Raw genomic sequence first — 20328 nt, forward strand, 5'->3', positions numbered from 1 at the left:
TTTCATTTCATATCATTTCACTTCATTTCATTTCATTTCATTTCATTTATTCAGTTTCCACACATATTATACAGTGTTGTATTTGCAGCATACATCCATGGCAATGTAAAGTAACACATAAATTGTGAGATCAGTACATGTATATAAAAAAACTATAATAGCATTCACGTGACACAAAATCAATAGAAATGAATCTAAAGTACGTATACATTCATGATGGACAGATGGGGGAATAAAATTGAGTGCGATTGGAACCTACATAGAATGCGATGCAGACGCTCGGTCCCAAGAAAACGTGTGTTATAAGGTTAATGCACTGCTAACCTACATTAGATATAACAACCAGATCAAGAAATCATTTTTAATCCATAACCATAGACCCAGACCCACGTGGAATGTACAGGGTATGAGTGCTGGCAAGTTGGAAATGATTACAACCCGCATGGAAGAACGAGGTATCAATGTGCTCGGTGTTTCTGAGACTTGGTGGCTCAATCAAGGCCGCTTTACTACAAGTATTGATTACACACTGGTCTACTCGGGGAAGGAAAGCGGAAAGAGAGAACATGGTGTGGGCATCATCATGGATAAAAACACAAGATCTTTTGTGGGCTTTAATCCAGTCAGAAGTAGAATCATCACACTGACACTTCATGGCACTCCCTTCAACATCACTGTCGTCCAGATCTATGTACCAACTTCAACAGCATCTGATGATGATATGGAGAATTTCTATGGTCAGCTCCAGGACACACTTGACAAGATATCAAGCAAGGACTTGCTAGCAGTAGCAGGAGATTGGAATGCCAAAATGGGTCAGTCAGACTTCAAGTCCACGGTAACAGGAACATTTGGCTTGGGACAGAGGAATGAGCGTGGAGATAGACTGGAAGACTTCTGCCAGGCAAATGATTTGATCATCGGCAACACGCTATTTCAACAGCATCCTCGCAGACTGTGGACCTGGATCAGTCCAGGAGACAACGTCAGAAACCAAATCGACTACATCTTGGTGAAGAGAAGGTGGCGTTCATCATTGCTCAATGTTCGGACACGGCCGGGTGCTGATTGTAGTAGTTTTTGCCAGCATGAAACTAAAACTAAAAGCAAAGAAGGTGGCAGCACCACCAGTAAGATATGACATTCCAGACCACTTTTCAGTCTGTGTTGCAAATAAGTTCCAGCTCCTAATGAGGGGGTTGATGAAGAACAGTCGCCAAATGAATTGTGGGAACAAATGAAGACCGGTGTGTTAGCTGCTGCGAAGGAAACCATTCCAAAGAGAAAGAGGGAGAAACATCTATGGTTATCCCAGAGAACTTTGAACTTGGCAGACAAGAGAGAAGAGGCTAGGAAGGGAGGTGATATTACAGAATGGCAGACACAGAATAAAGAAGTCAGGAAATCAGTGAGGGCCGATCAACGAGAATTCATTGAGAGAAAGTGTGAGGAAATAATTGAGAGATCAGAAAAAGATCTCAAAGAAGGTGTCTAGCTTAGTGAAGGAACTTACCCAAAAGTTTTCTACAAGATCAGATGTGATCAGTGACAAGAATGGCAACACTCTAACAGAAGGTGATGATATCAGGTCCAGATGGGTAGAATACTGCTCAGAGCTGTACGAGCAGGAGGAGAAGGATGTTAAGTCTGCAAGCATCCCAAACACAGAGTGTGAACCACCTCCATTGGAGCGTGAAGTGCGTCAAGCAATGTATCAACTTAAAAATGGGAAATCCCCAGGCTTTGATGATATCCCAGGAGAGATGTGGAAAGCTAATGGGAAGAGGGTGTTCAAGTCATGTGGAAGCTCTGTCATAAGATATATGGGGGGGGGGGGGGGGGGGGAGTAGAATGGCCGGACGACTAGTGCAAAGCCATCTCTATCCCATTGCCAAAGAAGGGCAACCTGAAGGAATGCTCAAACCACAGAAACATCAGCCTCATCAGCCATGTCAGCAAGGTGCTTTTGAAAATAATCAACAACAGGATGACCCAGAAGCTGAACAGAGAGATTGCTGAAGACAGGTAGGTTTCCGAGTTGGAAGAGGTACCAGGGACCAAATTGTTAACATCAGGAACATAATCGAGAAATGCAGAGGCCACAAAATGCCACTGTATCTCTGTTTCATCGATTATAGCAAAGCTTTCGATTGTGTAGCCCACCAAGACCTATGGAATATTATGTTGAAAATGGGGGTTCCAGCTCACATTGTGCTCCTCATTAGTAAGCTTTATCTAGCCCAGGAATCTGCAGTAAGAACTAGCAGGGGGATTCAGAGTGGTTTGAAATTGGCCGAGGCGTCAGACAAGGCTGTATTCTGTCACCGCAACTTTTCAACAGAATATGTTGAAATGAGAGAAGCATTAGAAGACTTCCAAGGAGGTATCAGGATTGGCGGTCAACGGATTACAAATCTGAGATATACGGATGACACTACCCTTGTATGCAATAGTAAAAAGAGCTAATGGACCTCCTGGGAGCAGTGAAATCAGCTAGTGAAGAAAGGAGACTCTTGCTGAACACCAAAAGGCAAAAATAATGGTCATTGATGATGAGAGGCAGGATCATGGTGAAGTTTTCAAGCTAGATGACAATGTCATTGAGGAGACCACTAACTTTGGGTTCCTTGGCTCTATTATCAACGTTAAAGGTGACTGCACCCAAGAAATAAAGAGGAGAACTGTCATTGCCAGAAACATGGTTCAAAGCATGTCACAAATCTGGAGGAGCAAGGTACCAACAGCACTAAAGATCCGACTTCTTAAGTCTTGAGAGTCATGGACACTGAAGAAAAGCGACAAGAAAACCATTGATTCCTTTGAGCTTTGGTGTTACCGGAAAGTGCTGAGAGTGTCTTGGACATCGCGTAAAACCAACACATGGGTCCTGGAACAGATGGGGTCTGAGACATTGCTTTCTGACATCATAACGAGGAAACTAGCCTTTTTTGGCCATGCCACAAGACATGAGTGCCTTGAGAAAAGAATCATTCAAGGGATGGTCGAAAGGAAGAGAAGAAGGGTAGGACAGCAGTAAGTTGGTTCGACGATATCAGGAAGTGCACGGGAACAAACATCGTTGGCGCTACTAGAATAGCAGTCGATCGCACTCGGTGGAGAACTCTCTTTCGGACCACACCAACATAATTTATGTGTATGCAACGTGACAGAGAAGAAGAAGACCCAGTAATTTCTAGTTTCTAGGTTTGTTTGTTTGTTTGTTTGTTTGTTTGTTCATTTCCATCTGAGAAGATGGCTGCATAGCCCATATTCAGCTACGTTAAAAGCTGGTCTTCCATGGGGTCCAGTTGGATGTGAGGTGGGACCACTTCACCGGGTTAAACACCCTGCTCTTTGCGATGAATGAATGAAGAGGGATCTTTTACGTGCATGAGTTGTTACTCTCTCATACACGGGACCTCCATTTTATGCCCTATCCGAGGGACAGAGTGTTTTACCTCTTACTAGAGGGGACGGTATGCTTACACACAACATTGCCGAATCCAGCCATATCTAGTTATTATCATGGTCTTGGTGGATAGATTGCATGATAACGAAGTAACAACACCACTTAAGCAGCACCGGATGTCAAACTATAATCTAACGCTACTAAAGGTATACCTATATCAAAATATGAACATGATGAACTTTACACACGCTATCTAACTCACAGCCGACTGATGTGCCGTTGCGTTGGTTCCCAGGTCCGTACAAGGATTACTCAGCATTTTTCTTTGCACCGACCGCCTTTTCATAACACACCAGACTGTCACACATAGGCAGATAGCTTCATATCAATAGTTTTGGCTGGGTAACAACGTGACCACGCGCATGCTTTCATGCCAAGAATAGTATAATGTCTGTCTGGATCAAACCTGCGCGACTCTTTTGATCAAACGTAACAGGAGGGGTAGTGTGCAGGAAAACTGTGCCATCAAATGCAAATGCAAACACTGTATTTGCTGATATACCTCTCTCTTTCGATGCTATATTAGAGCCTGGCAATTAGTGCCTGGTGTACATATACACTGAGTGCTAAACTTGAGCTAGATGTATATTGAGAATGATATGTATTCCCATTTTGAGTCTTTGGAAGTGAAGTTACTGTAGCTCTCACACGCAGTTACGTGTGTGTGTGTGTTGTATGTGCATTTGGGTCTGCGATTGCGTGTAAGTGTGTGTGTGTGTGGGGGGGGGGGTATGTGTGTGTTTGTGTTGTACACTCAAGTGTATGCTTGTTTGGGTATTCGCATATCTTTTGTTTAGATATTATTTTGTATTTTCTATTTCATATTGCTTTACGACAATTACTAGTAGATTATTATAGATGTGAAAAGCGGTAAAAGTAGGTTATTGCATACACCTCGTGTAGAATTTCAAATTCCACATGCATTGAGGAAACAGTGATATAGCAAACACATAATGCGAATCAGTTGGTGTGATGATCGAACAATTTCTTTTATTGACATTAAATGCGTTACCAACAGAATTTTCCTTCGAAGTTCTGTTGTTTCTAGCGAGAACTTTGCCCACGCGCTCTGCAGCGTATCCTACATGAAGTAGGCATTCTCCTCAAGTGGCGTCTACCACACAGCATAGTAGGCAAACAAACTGGTGTCGCGTTAGCCTGGCTATAAATAGGAGGAACATCAACATTTTGAGCAGACCCAGACTCGACTCTCTTGCCTATAAGATCTCATGACCGGTTTGTGCAATCCAAGGTAAGCCATGCATGATGGTATTATTATTGGTTTAATATCTTCTGGTGAATTAAGCTTTGTAGTTATCGGCAAATGGTCGGCGATGTTTAAGCCATGATAAGTAGCGCATACATTTATGTTGCTTTGATTAAGGAAGAGGAATTAGGTGATCCGAGTATCCTCTCGGATCACCTATTGTATCTGTACGGATTCTTTCTTCTTCTTCTTTCTTTATTTCTCCCCAAAAGTTGTGCAGAGGTTAGCTCAGAAAGTGCTATGTCTATCAAGTTCAAACTTATACCATATATGTATCGTGTCCCAAAGACGGCAATCGAACTAAAATCAAAGTGATCAGTCGACCGTGACGTCACTATGACGTCATTATATGAAAACACATTCTCAATCATATCTCATTAATGGAATGAAGTTTTTCAATGAAATTTACGTCACATATATTTCAAGTTATGCGCATTTTACTCATATTCTCAAAATTTACATTTTCTCTTGATACGTGCGCGTACGCGCGCGTTGAAATATTTGTATGCTCAAATCGAGCTCAAATTTTTTTTGCACACGTTTCAGACCATTTGGAGCATTTTTTGAAAAATTGAAAAAATCGGACGGACGCGTACGCGCGCGCGCATATACGCACGCACAGCTCATATGCAATAGAAATTTTCAGTTTTTTCACACGGATCGGATGTCCAAAATGTCAAGGAATATTTCTATCAAGTTTCAAGTCGATCCGACTCAATATGACGTCATACGGGCCCGTCAAATTCAAAATTCCGCGCGTGCGTCAATAGGGATACACAGTGCAACTATGCCAAAAAAACCGCTAATTTTAAATCGGATTTTACTCGTCAGGATGGACGGTGACCCCCCATTTTCTTGATATATTCTAAAAGCTGATGAGTTGTACATGTCATTTCATGGGTTGGCGATACTGAAAAAATGATTAAAAGATATCAAATTTCTTAATAAAGTAAACAAAGTAAATTTTCAAAATGACGTCATCAAATTTCAAATTCACTCGAGCGTATCTCACTTAAATTTCGCCAATTTTCACTCAGATTTCAGTATGTTGTAGCTTGTGAAATGTTCTTTCATTAATGTAAAAACAACATTTTGATTGGATAACGTCATCACCTCGTAAAAATGGATTGAAAGTATCCTTGTAAAATTTGACCAGTTTACGTGTTATCTCTATGGGAGAGCAGTTTTTCTGGCAGTGAAAATTGACATGACTATCTTTTTCGAGCACTAGCTCACTTATGCTTCGGTGAATTTTTGCCAGATTTTAGTATGTTGTAGCTGAGACTTTGGGCTATCGCAAATGTGCCCTCCATTTTTTCATACGACGTCGGCATCACGTCGACAAACTTGGTTGAAAATTGCATGTGGTTTCGATGCAGCGTCATTTTGCTTAATACACAGGGCCTATGGAGCATGAAATAGGTCATTGCATAGCGCATCCGACTCGTAATCCTAAGGTCCCTGGTTCGATGCTCACCCCTGCCAGTTGTTTTTAAATTTTTTAACACTATTTTTTCTTCTTTTTCTTTAGTTAGTCTTAATCTCCTTTCCTAACTTTATCTTTTTCTGATTTTTTTCATGCTTCTCCTTCAAATTTCTATAAAAATAACACAATTTTTTCTTTATTTTTCTTTCTTTCTACTACTTTCTGTGCAATAGATGAACAACAACAATGGCTATTAATCCCATATTTTGCACATGTTTTGTTGGTGTCACGTACATTATTTCATAAAATAACAATTACTTGATCGGACACCATCTTGGGTATGTAAATTAGGGTCAAAGGTCATAAATGTTTCATCCTGTATCTGTGTGAATACATGTCCTATCTCTCCCATATTTTGCACACGCAAAGACCATGTTACAAGAATCATTTTACGAAATAACCACTTTTTGCTCAGATGCCATCATGTCTGTGCAAAGTGCGGTCAAAGGTCATATATTCTTCTTTCTGTATCTTTATTATGACGTGTTATCTCTATGGGAGTGCAGTTTTTCTGCAAATGAAATTTGACATGACTATCTTTTTCGAGCAATAGCTCACTTATGCTTCGGTGAATTTCTCCCAGATCTTAATATGTTGTAGCTGAGACTTTGGGCTATCGTATTTTACCCTTCGTCTTTTTCATACGATGTCGGGATCACGTTAAAAAACGTGGTTGAATTTAAAGCTTATCTTCAATGTATTGAGATGTTTCTTTTCTTTCTGCAACTTTCTTTGCAATAACTCAAGAAAAACAGCGTCTATCACCCTCAAATTTTGCACATGTTTAGTTCATGTCACGTACATTATTTCATAAAATAACAACTTCTTGATCAGACACCATCTTGGGTATGTAAATTAGGGTCAAAGGTCATAAATGTTTCATTCTGTATCTTAGTGAATACATGTCCTATCTCTTCCATATTTTGCACACGCAAAGACCATGTTACAAGAATCATTTTACGAAATAACCACTTTTTGCTTAGATGCCATCCTGGCTGTGCAAAGTGGGGTCAATGGTCAAATATACTTCATTCTGTATCTTCGTTACAGTGTATACGGAATTTGGTACCAAAGATGGCAGGTCTGACTCGCTTTTCTAAATGAGATTCCAAATATCACACGGCGAATGTCCCTAAACACAGATGAAACCTGTATGGTCATGCCTAAATTATGTATTTGTTGCTGTATCTTCGTTATCTAGTGTATACAGAATTTGGTACCAAAGATGACAGATATGACTCCCTTTTCTAAATGAGAATCCAAACATCACACGGCAAATGTCTCTAAACACAGATGAAACCTGTATGGTCATGCCTATTGCGATCAGACCTCGAATCATTGATAAAAAAAAATCGGATCACCTTAATTTGTCAGTAATGACAAATTACAATCTCTAGTTCGAAATTACAGTGGTCTTCTGTCCTGTAAATCCCCGAGCCAAGTTCATGTTGTGGGACAGTTACTGGGGTAGTAGGGTGGTTAATAATATAGTACCTTCATGCGCTCAAGGATTTTTGTCTGCATGTCGTTATTATTTACGTTGAAAATGTTAGAGTTTAACTTGAGGCCATGCATTGGTCTATGTGGTAAAGATTCGATGTGAATATTGCTCCGCACATCTTTACAAGAAGGATTAAAGGAAAGCATGTCTCAAAATTCCATTAATGTTGCATATTGCGAACCAGTACAGTAAATTTTACATTGAACAGCAATTTGATGGATCTCTGTGCGAGGAACATGCCTTATTAGTAAGTAGAAAATGTATAATATTTTCATGGCTTGATGACATTCGCATTTTAGATTTTTCTGCATACAGTCATTTAAGGCATTTTACCATTCTTGATTTGCAGGAAGCAAAATCCTTCATGTTTTGATAATGTGCTAACGAAGAAACTAATATATTTCTCTCGCCTCCTAAATGCATTGCAGCAGTCAAAATGTATGTTGTTTGTAATTTTTCCTACTATATGAATAAGGTTCAGCAATTGCATTTCAGTAGCAAGTTTTTTCTTCTTTTTTTTTCTGAGTGTTTTGAAAGGAAAGTGTGTTGGATTCTAGCACGAAGGTTGCCAATGTTGCCCCTGTTCTACTCTACTACATATATAGAAATGAATAATTATCATAACACAAGAATGACACTTCAATTACTACTATATATGATTATAGTGATGATGATAGACATTGTGTTCTTATTTACATAGGGTAGGTTCTTTTTTTTTTGTCATCGGTGTTTTCCGGCTCGATCAAGGTGTATACTCACCTGGCAATGCTAAGGCATGTCGCCCCCCCCCCCCACAAATAGTAATAACAATAAAATAAAATAAAAAATAAATAAATAAATAGATAAAAAATCGCCTCCTTGCAATCTGTAGAATTCACATTATATAACTATCACAATCACAGACAAAAGGAGAACAGAGCCAAATCTTACAAAACATACGACGCATCAATCCAGTATCCAGTCGTCTTGTTCAACAGTACCAAGTGTTTTCTGTTATTTGCGATCTGGATTCCTCTTTTTTGTGTGATTACTGTATTGATTGAAACGGATTAGAAGTTCTCTGCTGTATGGCAGAATATTCACGGCGGCCGAAGTGCTGCATATCGAAAGAAAATTATATCAAAGTCGATTAGATCTATTGATGTTTAAACAGATTAGAAGTCTTCTGCTGTATGGCAGTATATTGATGGCATAATTAGTGCTGCATATCGAAAGAAGAACAAAAATCGATTACATTTACTTGCTGAAATTGTCATTCTTGATTACATATCTGGGGTTCCATTCCAAGACGTTTGTCAAACGCGTATGATATGAGTTCACTTTCAATACATATATATATATATATACATACACGTATATATACTATTATATATATATATATATATATATATATATATATATATATATATATACATATATACATTATATATACATATATATATATATATATATATATATATATATATATATATATATATAATATGACGTGATACAATACAGTGTACTGTCATGACTGTGGAATGAGTGGAAGGACCTTGAATGAAGAATTCCCTTCAAAAGAATGCTCTTGCATGTAAGATCTACAAGTGCAATTGTTTGAAGGGAATTTTCCATTCAAGGTATAGAGAAACCGTAGCTACAAATAGTGCATTTTTCTATGTTACTTTTCTTGTTTCCCCATAACCGCCTCTTCAAAAGCAGTTAACCAGATAAACCATGGCACCTCAAATCGTCCTCATCACCGGCTGTTCTTCCGGCATCGGTCTCTCCACTGCGGTCCACCTGGCCAAGAATCCGAGCCAGTACCTGGTCTACGCGTCGATGAGGAACCTCGCGAAGAAGGGCGACCTCGAGAAAGCGGCGGGAAACCTTCTCAACAAGTCGCTCTTCATCAACGAGCTCGACGTCACCAAGGAAGACCAAATCAAGAGAGAAATGAAGGCAATCCACGACAAGCATGGCCGCCTCGATATTTTGAGTAAATTGCTTTTATTCATCATTCTTTCTTTTCCATTCAGTTGTATAGAGACTGCAAGGCTCCTATTGCTATAGTACACCCCATGACTTTCAATTTGAGACTATACAGGGTGAGTAAAAAAAAAAAAAAAAAAACGAAATTCGAAGTCCTTTTTTTTTTTTAACTCAAAACAAGCCATATAAGAAAGATTATCAACGATTATTTGAAAGATTTTTTATTCGGAATCATTCAATATCATTCCGTTTGTGGTTTATGTTCACGCATGTATAAACTCTCTCAAACTTTGAGTGCAAAATCGACTTCTGCCGAGGTTGTACTTGTGCGATATTTTAATAAAACAACTGGATTTGGGTATGAATTTGGTCTATGCAGATCCACAATTCGTCGAAATTATAAATGATAAAACTAAAAATATTATTATAGGTATTATCTATAGATCACCAAATAACGAAATAGATTTATTTCTAGACAGCATTGAAATTTTTTCAAATACAATTATTTATGAAAATAAAAGTTTGTTCTTAATGGGGGATTACAATATTGATTTACTAAGTACGACAAACCATAATTCTTCTAGATTTCATAACACATTATCATTAAGTAGTCTTTATCCTCACATTAATAAGCCTACGAGAATCTGTAACACCACGTCAACTGAGACTTTAATCGACAACATCTTCTCTAACATTATTGATAAAAACTATACTAATGGCATACTTTATTCAGATATATCTGATCATCTTCCAATATTTACCATTCACGAGCAGATTGGAAACGTTCAACCAAAACAAAAATGCTATAGAACGCGAAGAAAAGAATCTCACGAAAATATTAATTCATTAATATCTGATTTATCACGCGAACAATGGCAAGATGTGACTTCGGTCAATGACGCGAATTTATCTTACGAAATGTTTTTGCATAAATTTCTTTATTATTATAATAATCGTATTCCCTTAGTTAATGAGAACAATCGCGCAAAAACAAAACAACCATGGATTACCAAAGGGCTAATGCGTTCTATACTCACCCGTAATCGCTTATATAAAATGTCCTTACGTAAACCAACACCACAGAACAAAGCAAAATACAGAACATATCGAAATACATTAACCACATTAATCCGGGCATCTCGAAAGCGATATTATTCAGACATACTAGAATCAAATAAGGACAGTAAATCCAAACTGTGGCGAACTATCAATGACCTTATTAAGAATAAAAAGAAAGAACTCCCGACCGTTATTTCCGAAAATGACCAAGATATTAACGACCCTGAAATCATTGCAAATTGTTTTAATAAGTTCTTTACCAACATAGGCCCCAATCTCGCCTCAACAATACTTCCAAACGCTGGAAATTTTACAGATTACCTTCCAGAAAGTAATAATAATTCTTTATTCTTTACTCCCACGAATGAAAATGAAATACTGAATATTGTTCGATCTTTTAAGTCGAGTAGATCTTGTGGCCACGATGGATTAAGTATGCATTTACTAAAACAAATAATACATTTTTTAGTAACCCCCATAGTACATATTTGTAACTTATCATTATCTACTGGGATCTTCCCAAATTCTTTAAAGATTGCGAAAGTAATCCCTATTCACAAAAAAGATGATGCGTCCCAAATAAAGAATTATCGTCCAATTTCATTATTGCCCGTCATTTCCAAAATCCTTGAAAAGATTGCACATGAACGTTTGTATAAGTTTCTGGTTGATAACCACATTTTAAATCCTAACCAATTTGGCTTTCGCAAAGGTTTTTCTACAGATTTTGCAATCATTCAAACTTGTGACAAAATTATCGATTCTATTGCGAACAAACAGCACGTGATAGGAGTTTTTATGGACCTGAGCAAGGCCTTTGATACAATAGACCATGGAATTTTATTAAAAAAGCTACATAATTATGGCATAAGAGGAATAGTTTTTTCCTGGTTCCGAGATTATTTATCCCAACGTCAGCAATACGTAGCATTTCATTCAAGTACCTCGCTTAAGTCATATATTACTTGCGGTGTACCACAGGGATCCATTTTAGGACCTCTACTTTTTCTTATATATATCAACGATATCATAAATTCCTCAACCCTTCTCACCTATGTATTATTCGCGGACGATACCAGTGTCTTCTACTCTCACAACTGTTTAAACACACTAGTTGATATACTTAATTCTGAGCTTGCAAAAATTTCTACATGGTTTAAATGCAATAAATTATCACTAAATATAGATAAAACGTGTTTTATAAACTTCAATACTTCACATTTGCAACCGATAATGCCTAATAACATTATTATTGATGGTATGCCCATTATTGGAAAAAAATCAACCAAGTTCTTAGGGGTAACCCTTGACTCCAACTTAAATTGGAATAACCACATTGACAATATAACCACATTAATATCCAAAGCCATTGGAATACTTCGGAGATTAAAATATTTTGTAACGGAAAAAGTACTCATTATGTTATACAATGCATTAATCTTACCGTACATTAATTATTGTAATGTTGTCTGGGGAAACTGTAATAAAACCAAAGTAAATGTTATTTTTCTTTTACAGAAAAAGGCAATAAGAATATGTACCAACTCACATTATCTAGAACATACTGATCCATTATTCCTTAGACTAAAAGTTCTTAAAGTTGACGATATACACAAATTTCAAACAGCAATATTTATGTTCAAATACACGCAAAATCTACTCCCACTCTTCCACAACGCATTTTCCCTTAACAGGGATGTCCATGCTTACCCCACGCGCCATCGTAATGATTTCCATTTGAATAACCCTAAACTCCTGTTAGCTCAAAAATCAATTCGGCATAACGGGCCTGATATTTGGAATTCACTCCCTCTCCACATAAAACAGTGCACTTCTCTCTATTCCTTTAAGGCAAATACAAAGAAATATTTCTTGGCACAATATCATACGGTATAGTAATCATTAAACATGTACCTCTTATACTCAACAACAAGGCAATATTTGGTCCACCCCCTTTTCCTTTTCTTTTACTTTGCTGCTTGACCCTTCGCCCATATTATAACATATCCAATCATTTTCTTAGAAGTGCTGACCATCAACACTTTCGCGCTTCATCACCTGCACACGCACTCACAGGCACCACTCCTGTTTAGCAAGTAATTGTATAAAACTGGATTTACGCGCACTTTAACATGGCCCATCTGTATTAGTGTTCAAGTACTACAATAAAAAATGGTAATTTAACTCCGGCTGTCCGTCTGTTCAAGCACGGCTTATAACGGCGGCCCTCTGCATCATATGTATATATTATATATTGTACTGTGAATTAAGTCATTATTGGCCATATAAACATTTTGAATGTTATTTAACGTTTCATTTGTCTTTACATACAAAATATGACTTACTATGTAATATGTCAATAATTTTCAGAATTGTATTTGTGTAATTGAACCTGCCTTTGTTATTTTTGTTATTCTGAAAGAAAATATGAAATGCAGAAAATAAAATCTTTTCAAACTTTCAAACAAACATAACATCTTTAATGAAATAAATCACGCCACAAATATTAAAACATTCACACAGTCACACTCAGTCAGTCAGATAAACAAACACACACACACACACACACACACACACCAAAAACACCCAGCTGATCTTCGACAGCCTGGATGTTCTTTTGTTTTACCCAGTTTGCCTACAAGGACACTTCGTTTGTTAAACAGCATTGGAAGCTTCTGAAAAGGCCTCTGTCGCATTGTCGTGACATCTGCATTTTCTTTCGTCAGGAAAGATCGCTGTCGTGAGGTATTAAATGGGCACTCCAGACAATTTTCATAATTTCACATCATGTAGTACATAAATCGATAGCTCCATGTATAGATTTGTGAAACTTATTGTGGTCCTTGAGCAGAGAAACAGTACTCTGAAAAATCTTAAATGAATTACACTGTACAATGTTGATGGCATAGGAGCCTCACATATTTCAGAAATGTAATTACATTACAATACGACTTGCTTTAAGTTCACCGGTGTAGAATGTATGTATGCATGCCTTCTTCTTTTGTTCTGCTTCCTTGAGCCTCAACTCATGCATTCTTATGGTGAGGCTGCCATGTCATCATCCTTGTTCATTGCAATTTGTTTTGAATTTTGAAAACATTCTTGTTCCTCAACCCAATCACTATAAATTCTGAACCTCTGTGCTCGGTATAACTAATTTATAGTTGTTGAAATGTAAAAGTCTGAAAATCATCCTGAGGTCTCCTTTGAAGTCCCCTTTCATAAGTTTTGTCGTCTCGGTCTCGTTTAATGTTCATTCGCCTGTGTATGTGTGTCTGTCCGTTACTCTGTCTTCTTATTGGGCTTCCAGACCTTTTTTTTAATCTGACTTTATTCCCGATCTTTTTTCCCCTTTTTACATCAGTTCATTTTCTATTGACATTCTGTACCTGAGGGGCCCATATTCTACAAGCATTGCCTTTTTAGTGGGTCCCTCCATATTTCGATATTTTGTGTAATGTTATATCGTCTATATCACTTCTGTCAATTTTCATTACAACATTATTTGTTACCCCAAGGTTCCACAATTATGTTCTCTTTTCAATTTTACTTTGTTTTGATTATGTAACCTTATTCTCTGTTACCAATGAAAGTGAAATATTTATGTTCTTTTCGAAAAATGAAATGAAGTTTGAATTGAATTGAATTGAAAAAAAAAAAAAAACTGAGGACGGACAATACTTTGCCCTTTTCAGTGCTTATGATCTTATGATGCCTGCGAAGTCAGGGAAGATTTTGAAGCACAAGCTGTTACGTAAGGACAAAAGCCTATTGAACGGTGTCATTCTTTGTGAATAATTGACCCTGTCCAGACATATGAAATGCCTCTCCTTTGAATGATCCAACATGAAACACTCGTTCAAAACATGTTTGATACCCTTTCCGTCATGACTGTTAATTAATGGCAATTTTCTCAGTTGAAACGTTTTTCTTCTACTCACCCTGTACATTCCGATAAGTAAGGATTCACTTTGTTGAAATACATGTAGAGCTCGACATTCTCTTGAGTGACATTTTCAATTTTTTAACTCTGATTAGGGATTAAAAAAAAACCCTCCTGCGACTTGAACTTCTCATCTGTAATGTCCTATACTTGAACTTACATACGAAAAAAAACAACAACAACAACAACAACAACCCACAATCTACTCACGTTTACCCGGACTTGAAAAGTCAATAAATGTACGGTGGAAAATAATCTTATACCATTCTACGAAAATTTGTGTTTATATTACATAACTAGAGACGACGAAAAGCAGTTACGTCAACTCTACCTGCCTCTCTGGTTACCTACAAGGTTGTTACTTGAGCAAAGGACATTTTAAGCAATGTGTATGTGATATGTTTACATGAGAGATAGTTATTTAGCCTTAGAGATGATGTAGAATTTTGGCATGAATCTTATTAATCAACTCACAGTTCATGGCGACGATGATTGATCGTTAACTCAGACCAATAAGAACATGCAGAAATAAAGGTATTAAAGAAGACCTCGGGATGATTTTCAGATTTTTACTATGAACAACTAAATTGGTTATACTGGGTACAGAGTTTCAAAAATCATTGTGATTGGGATGGGGAATTAGAATGTTTTCTAAATTTCTAACAAATCTTAATGAACAAAGATGATGACATGGCAGCCTCACTGTAAGGATACATGACTAGGGACAGTTTAACATATGAGTAGGGACTCAAGGAAGCAGAACAAAATTGTAGGTGGACTTGTCAAGCACGTGGTATTGTAATCGTATTACACTGCTACATTTCTGAAAGTATGTCATCATCCCTGTTCACTGTAATTTGTTTTAGGGTTTTCAGAATATTGATTTCTCTGGTCAAGGACTACAATAGATTCCTCAAATCTATAGATGGAGCTGTTGTACTACATAATGACCATTGTGAAGTTATGAAAATCGTCTGGAATGCCCTTTATTACTAGTTTTATGATAAGAGAGCAAATCATGTAAATCTGACTTCTATTTCGAAACACCAGTTAACAACGCTGCTTATGGATTCCTGGGGCTCTTCCAAGACATGACCCTGGATCATGTACGCAGCATGGTTGACACCAACGTCATTGGCACGGTCCGGTTGATCCAAGAAGTGATGCCCGGGATGAAGGAGCGAAAGTCTGGCCGCATCATTAACATCAGCAGTGTTATCTCTGCCTATCGTGAGTATCAAGAGACTTATGCATGTTGATGTCATTACTACAGGCAAAATCAATGGGGTCATCCCACTAGACCGACATCCACGAGTCATACAGCCCACGAGTTCGAAATTGAAAACAGGTTCATGAGTCATACAGCTCACGAGTCATACAGCCCATGAGTTCGACACTAGGCAAATAAAGCCCAAGAGTTCGAAACTAGGTAAATACAGCCCACGAGTTCTACAGATACAACACGGGGCTGTCGGTCTCGTAGACCTTGTTAGCTTAGTGTCGAACTACTAGGCTGTATGACTCGTGAGCTGTATAACTCATGAGCTGTATGACTCGTGAGGGTCTGTCTCGTGACGTGCGCCCAAATGAACACCTTCTGGAAGCATTTTTTTTTTTTCTTGTGAAAATTTTCATCGCATGTAATGAAATAATATTTACCCAATCGCTTTCAGTGTGATTGCAGAACGAGCGGAGCAGTTATTAATGATCATAAATGTTTTTTTTTTTTCTGATGTATAAATTAACTAACTACAATAAAGATTAGCGTTTTTATGTTATTTTGACACTAAATTATATCGTACGGCGGGGTGATATGACGTATATAGATACAAAGTAATCACATAAGATTGCGAAATTATAAAAAACACGAAAATGCTGTATTTCGATTTTTGTTCAGAAGTCTGGAAATCGTAAGTATTATTGTATATACAAATTCACATTTATAAATGCCATATCATTTCTTTTTTCGATATAATGACATGAATGATATCAAACACAGAAAAACAGACAGACACGGACACCACACACCCGCACAATCATTGCTAATGTATTCACCCACCCTTGTACAAACATTGATGGTCAAGTTAAACAACTTATTGCCTTTTTAGGGCCTCTCCCTTCCTTCAGACCTTGATTGAAAATTATAGTACAGGAAATATATGCGTTTCGAAATAACGAACCTTTGGAAGGATGAACCTCATTTCATAATCAGATTTACGAACCTTCGGAATATTACAGAAATTTCGTTCCTTGGCATCACCCTTTTAGACACACTCTCATTGGCTGAATTACTATAACTTTCAATTCTGTTGTAAAAATAAAAAGATTTGAAGATTTGAAGATGAGAGAAAGGTGCAATGGATGGAAAAATTTACAAATGAAAAACTTTGTGACGGGTTATATGATTATCATTGTGATTCCTAGCACTGATCGAGATATATTTATTATTCAGCAGCGTGTCATTTAAAGGCCGCCGCACACATGGCACAGTACTTGAGTATACGACTTTCGGTCGCACGACTAAGCAAATTTGGATCTGAAACAAACAAGCGTGATTATTCTGAATCTAGTGTGATTTATTTCGCATCCAAAATCTGTCAGTCGAAAGTCGTATAGTGTGCGGCGGCCATAAGTCTGAAATAGTTGTAGTTTGAGCGGTGTCAGGATCCTTTCCAAATAACATCATTGTCAGAACTTTGTCCAAAATCGTCTCCGAATACAGCGATTCCATTTAACTCTCTCTACGCCGGGACAAAGGCTGCGGTTGACGGAATCACGGAATCTTTGTACCCCGAACTACGACCTTTCAACGTCTGGTAGGTGAACTATCATGTTAAGACTTTTAGCGGGAAAATATGCTTTTATAGAGAGACTAAAAACAAAATTACTTACTATTCAGAAAATTATAACAATTCCCATTAAAAGGGGCTGTCATATCTCAGTCACGGACTGCGTTCTGATTCAAGATTTGTTTCAGAGTTAGATTTCACTAAAAAAAAAACACCCAAATATGTCATGATATGTTCATTGTTCATGAATTTTCGGTACACGTTGTTTTGACATCTCAAGTCCGAATAATGTATTGCAGGTATTGGTAGAAATGTTTGAGTGTATTTATAGAGAAATGAGAGGAGTTATCTTTTTTCCGTTAAAGCAGGAGATGCATGAGAACGATACTTACCATGATCCGACTGTTTTGTTTATTTGTTTGGTAGTTGTTTTTTTTTTATTTCTGGTACCCACATAATTTTAGAAGAGAATGAATGGCAAGGAGAAAAGTCGATTATAGGCAGATTCGCGGACTTAATTAGCAACAGGGAAAAGAAGAAAATGAAGAATAAAGAGGACAAAAATTGAAGAAAATAAAGAAAGAGAAGATCGATCATGCTTTAAGGAAAATGTGCTTTGAACGGTATCATCATAATCATGCCTTTCGTAGTTGATGTAGATTGTGATGTTAGACACTATACGGGTTTGTGTAGCATATGCAATCCGGTCATAAATGCTTGGTGATTAACAGTTTGCCTTGAAAGATATTCGACAACTTAAATCATTTTCATGGATAAAGCAGAACCATGAATAATGCTATTTGATAAGTTCACGTCTGTAACTTCTCTCCCCTTTCTGTCTTCTTGTCTCTTCCACGTTTTCTCTTTCTCTCTCACGTTCTCTCGTAGGATCACAAGCGTGTGCCCTGGTCCAGTCGACACGAAATTTACAGAAAACGCCGGCGGAGTTCCCGAGACAGCCAAGGCCGAGTCACCATCGGCTAAGGTGAAGGGTTGACCTTGCAGTGGAGGATCCAGAGGGCGCCCCTTCTTTATTTTTTGTTAAAACAAAAGAAATAAAAAGAAAATATGAGATGAAATATTTTTTACGCCACCCCCCCCCCCTTCACGGAATTCCTGGATCCGCCCATGCCTTGCATTTATTTATCCGAAGCATTTGAATAATGTCCTAATTTTCCTGTCGCTAATTGCATAAGGTGCCCCTAAGAATATGTTTCATTTGTTTTACTTATTAATATATATACGTAGGCCTGAGTGCGTATTTGTAATTTTGACCAAGAAGCATCACATTATATATGTGGCAATTATGAGTTCGTCAATGTGATTTGCAGCTACTGGCCTTCTAGGAATGCCAACTATATCACTAGCCTTTCTCTTCCTTTTCTCTTTCTCCCGTTTTATCATCATCAAAATAATCATATACTCTCCAGGCATCCATGTTGTATGTTTCCATGAATCGAAAGTCCTGCCTATCCGGACTTTATAAAACCATAAATATTTTACAATGATTATGCTATAGTGTTATATGAGATTGTACTTTTGCTTACCTTCCTTGTTATTTAGGGTTTAATTCTCTAAAAAAAAAAAAATGTAATCGTGTTTTGGTTTGGCTTGAGAAGCAGAATAAATGCAAACAACAACAACAACGACAAATTGAACAGCGAAAGATGCGGTTGTGCGATAGTCTGTCAAGTAACGATTAATCTAGCACCTGTCCTACTGAATGAAGGGGTGCTCCAGGGAATACGTCCCCCGAAAATTATACAGATGTTAATGTTGTTGTTTTTGAGGTTGTTATTTCAGCAAATTCAATTTTTGATGACATCAGAATTCCACATATTCGTGTGGTCTTTACCGTAGTCTTAATCACGGTTGTGAGAACTTTACTTATTTTTATCATGATTGCTAGGATAGATCACTGTCTTGTAAATGAAATCTAATATCATAAATTCTACCTCATTGTAAAGAACTATACAACTCGATACTGACCTAACTAACATGTTGATCATCACCCGGATTGTTATCATCACAAATTCAAGCCAGATATTATAGTGCCATAGTTTTTTACAATTATCGTTTCAAACATGCCGGTCTTCGTTCACCTCAATCCATGTGAGTTTGTCTGTTGTCAGAGTGACATCCATGTATGTATCCACATTTTCTCTGCAGCTGATGGGAAAATTCATGGAGAAGTTGTTTAAGGACTTCGGCCCCTACTTCCAGACGGGAGACGACATCGCCAAGGTGGTCAGCGAGGTCCTTAGCACCCCAGAGCCCAAGCTCCGCTACCCCACCAGCGACTTCGTCAGCAGTTTTTACAAAGACCGCTACACGGACGGTATCGGGGCGAAAGCCACGATGGATATGTACGAGATTCTTAAGTAGGCATTCTCCATTTCCATGACAACCGTCTCAGGCCTCAATATTCTTATATTCATCTGAACTTGATTATAGTATGAGGTCACGGAATGCTGCATAATGGCGAATGAGAAGAAAGGTTCAATGAATACGGCGAGTATTTGGGAGGAAACCCATGTTTGGTTTCTGTCTGTCGTCTTTGTAGTCTAGTTAGTTTAGCATTCTAAAAGCCAGGACAGACGCGTTTTTCAATATGATAGCAAAAGTGCCATGCTTCACACTTGATATTACCGTTCAATAGTTTCTGTGCATTTATTATACTTCCTGCATGTGACATGCAGAATTTACTTACATTAACACCGTTACATTTCGGATATATACGATTACTTTGAATTGGCATTATTGATAAAAAAAAAAGAAGGAATAAAAGTGAAATATGGGAATATCCACTCTGGCTCGTATCTAGGCTGAAGATGAAAGAATAA

The 20328-nt window shown here is 37.7% G+C and overlaps 2 protein-coding genes across 2 annotated transcripts; both read left to right on the forward strand.

The window, feature by feature from the left end:
- Window positions 1-442: 442 nt before the first annotated feature.
- Window positions 443-2029, forward strand: LOC140232229 (craniofacial development protein 2-like). The gene is made up of 2 exons (XM_072312362.1): window positions 443-1012; window positions 1901-2029. The coding sequence occupies exons 1-2, from the start codon at window positions 443-445 to the stop codon at window positions 2027-2029; spliced, it is 699 nt and encodes a 232-aa protein (XP_072168463.1).
- A 7410-nt stretch (window positions 2030-9439) lies between these two features.
- LOC140232342 (retinol dehydrogenase 8-like) lies at window positions 9440-19870 on the forward strand. The gene is made up of 5 exons (XM_072312472.1): window positions 9440-9701; window positions 15747-15926; window positions 17419-17512; window positions 18374-18470; window positions 19655-19870. Exons 1-5 carry the CDS (start codon window positions 9440-9442, stop codon window positions 19868-19870), a joined length of 849 nt encoding a protein of 282 aa, XP_072168573.1.
- Window positions 19871-20328: the final 458 nt, after the last annotated feature.

The sequence above is a fragment of the Diadema setosum genome, chromosome 8 (genome assembly GCF_964275005.1).
Source record: "Diadema setosum chromosome 8, eeDiaSeto1, whole genome shotgun sequence".
Taxonomy (NCBI): domain Eukaryota; kingdom Metazoa; phylum Echinodermata; class Echinoidea; order Diadematoida; family Diadematidae; genus Diadema; species Diadema setosum.

Bases quoted from the DNA above. Each gene is read 5' to 3' on its own strand.
- LOC140232229 (XM_072312362.1), top strand. From the start codon at position 443: ATGGAAGAACGAGGTATCAATGTGCTCGGTGTTTCTGAGACTTGGTGG. The intron at 1,013-1,900 runs GTGAAGAGAAGG...TTGCCAAAGAAG, and splicing joins ACCAAATCGACTACATCTTG to GGCAACCTGAAGGAATGCTC.
- LOC140232342 (XM_072312472.1), top strand. From the start codon at position 9,440: ATGGCACCTCAAATCGTCCTCATCACCGGCTGTTCTTCCGGCATCGGT. The intron at 9,702-15,746 runs GTAAATTGCTTT...TCGAAACACCAG, and splicing joins TGGCCGCCTCGATATTTTGA to TTAACAACGCTGCTTATGGA. The intron at 18,471-19,654 runs GTGAAGGGTTGA...TTTTCTCTGCAG, and splicing joins CCGAGTCACCATCGGCTAAG to CTGATGGGAAAATTCATGGA.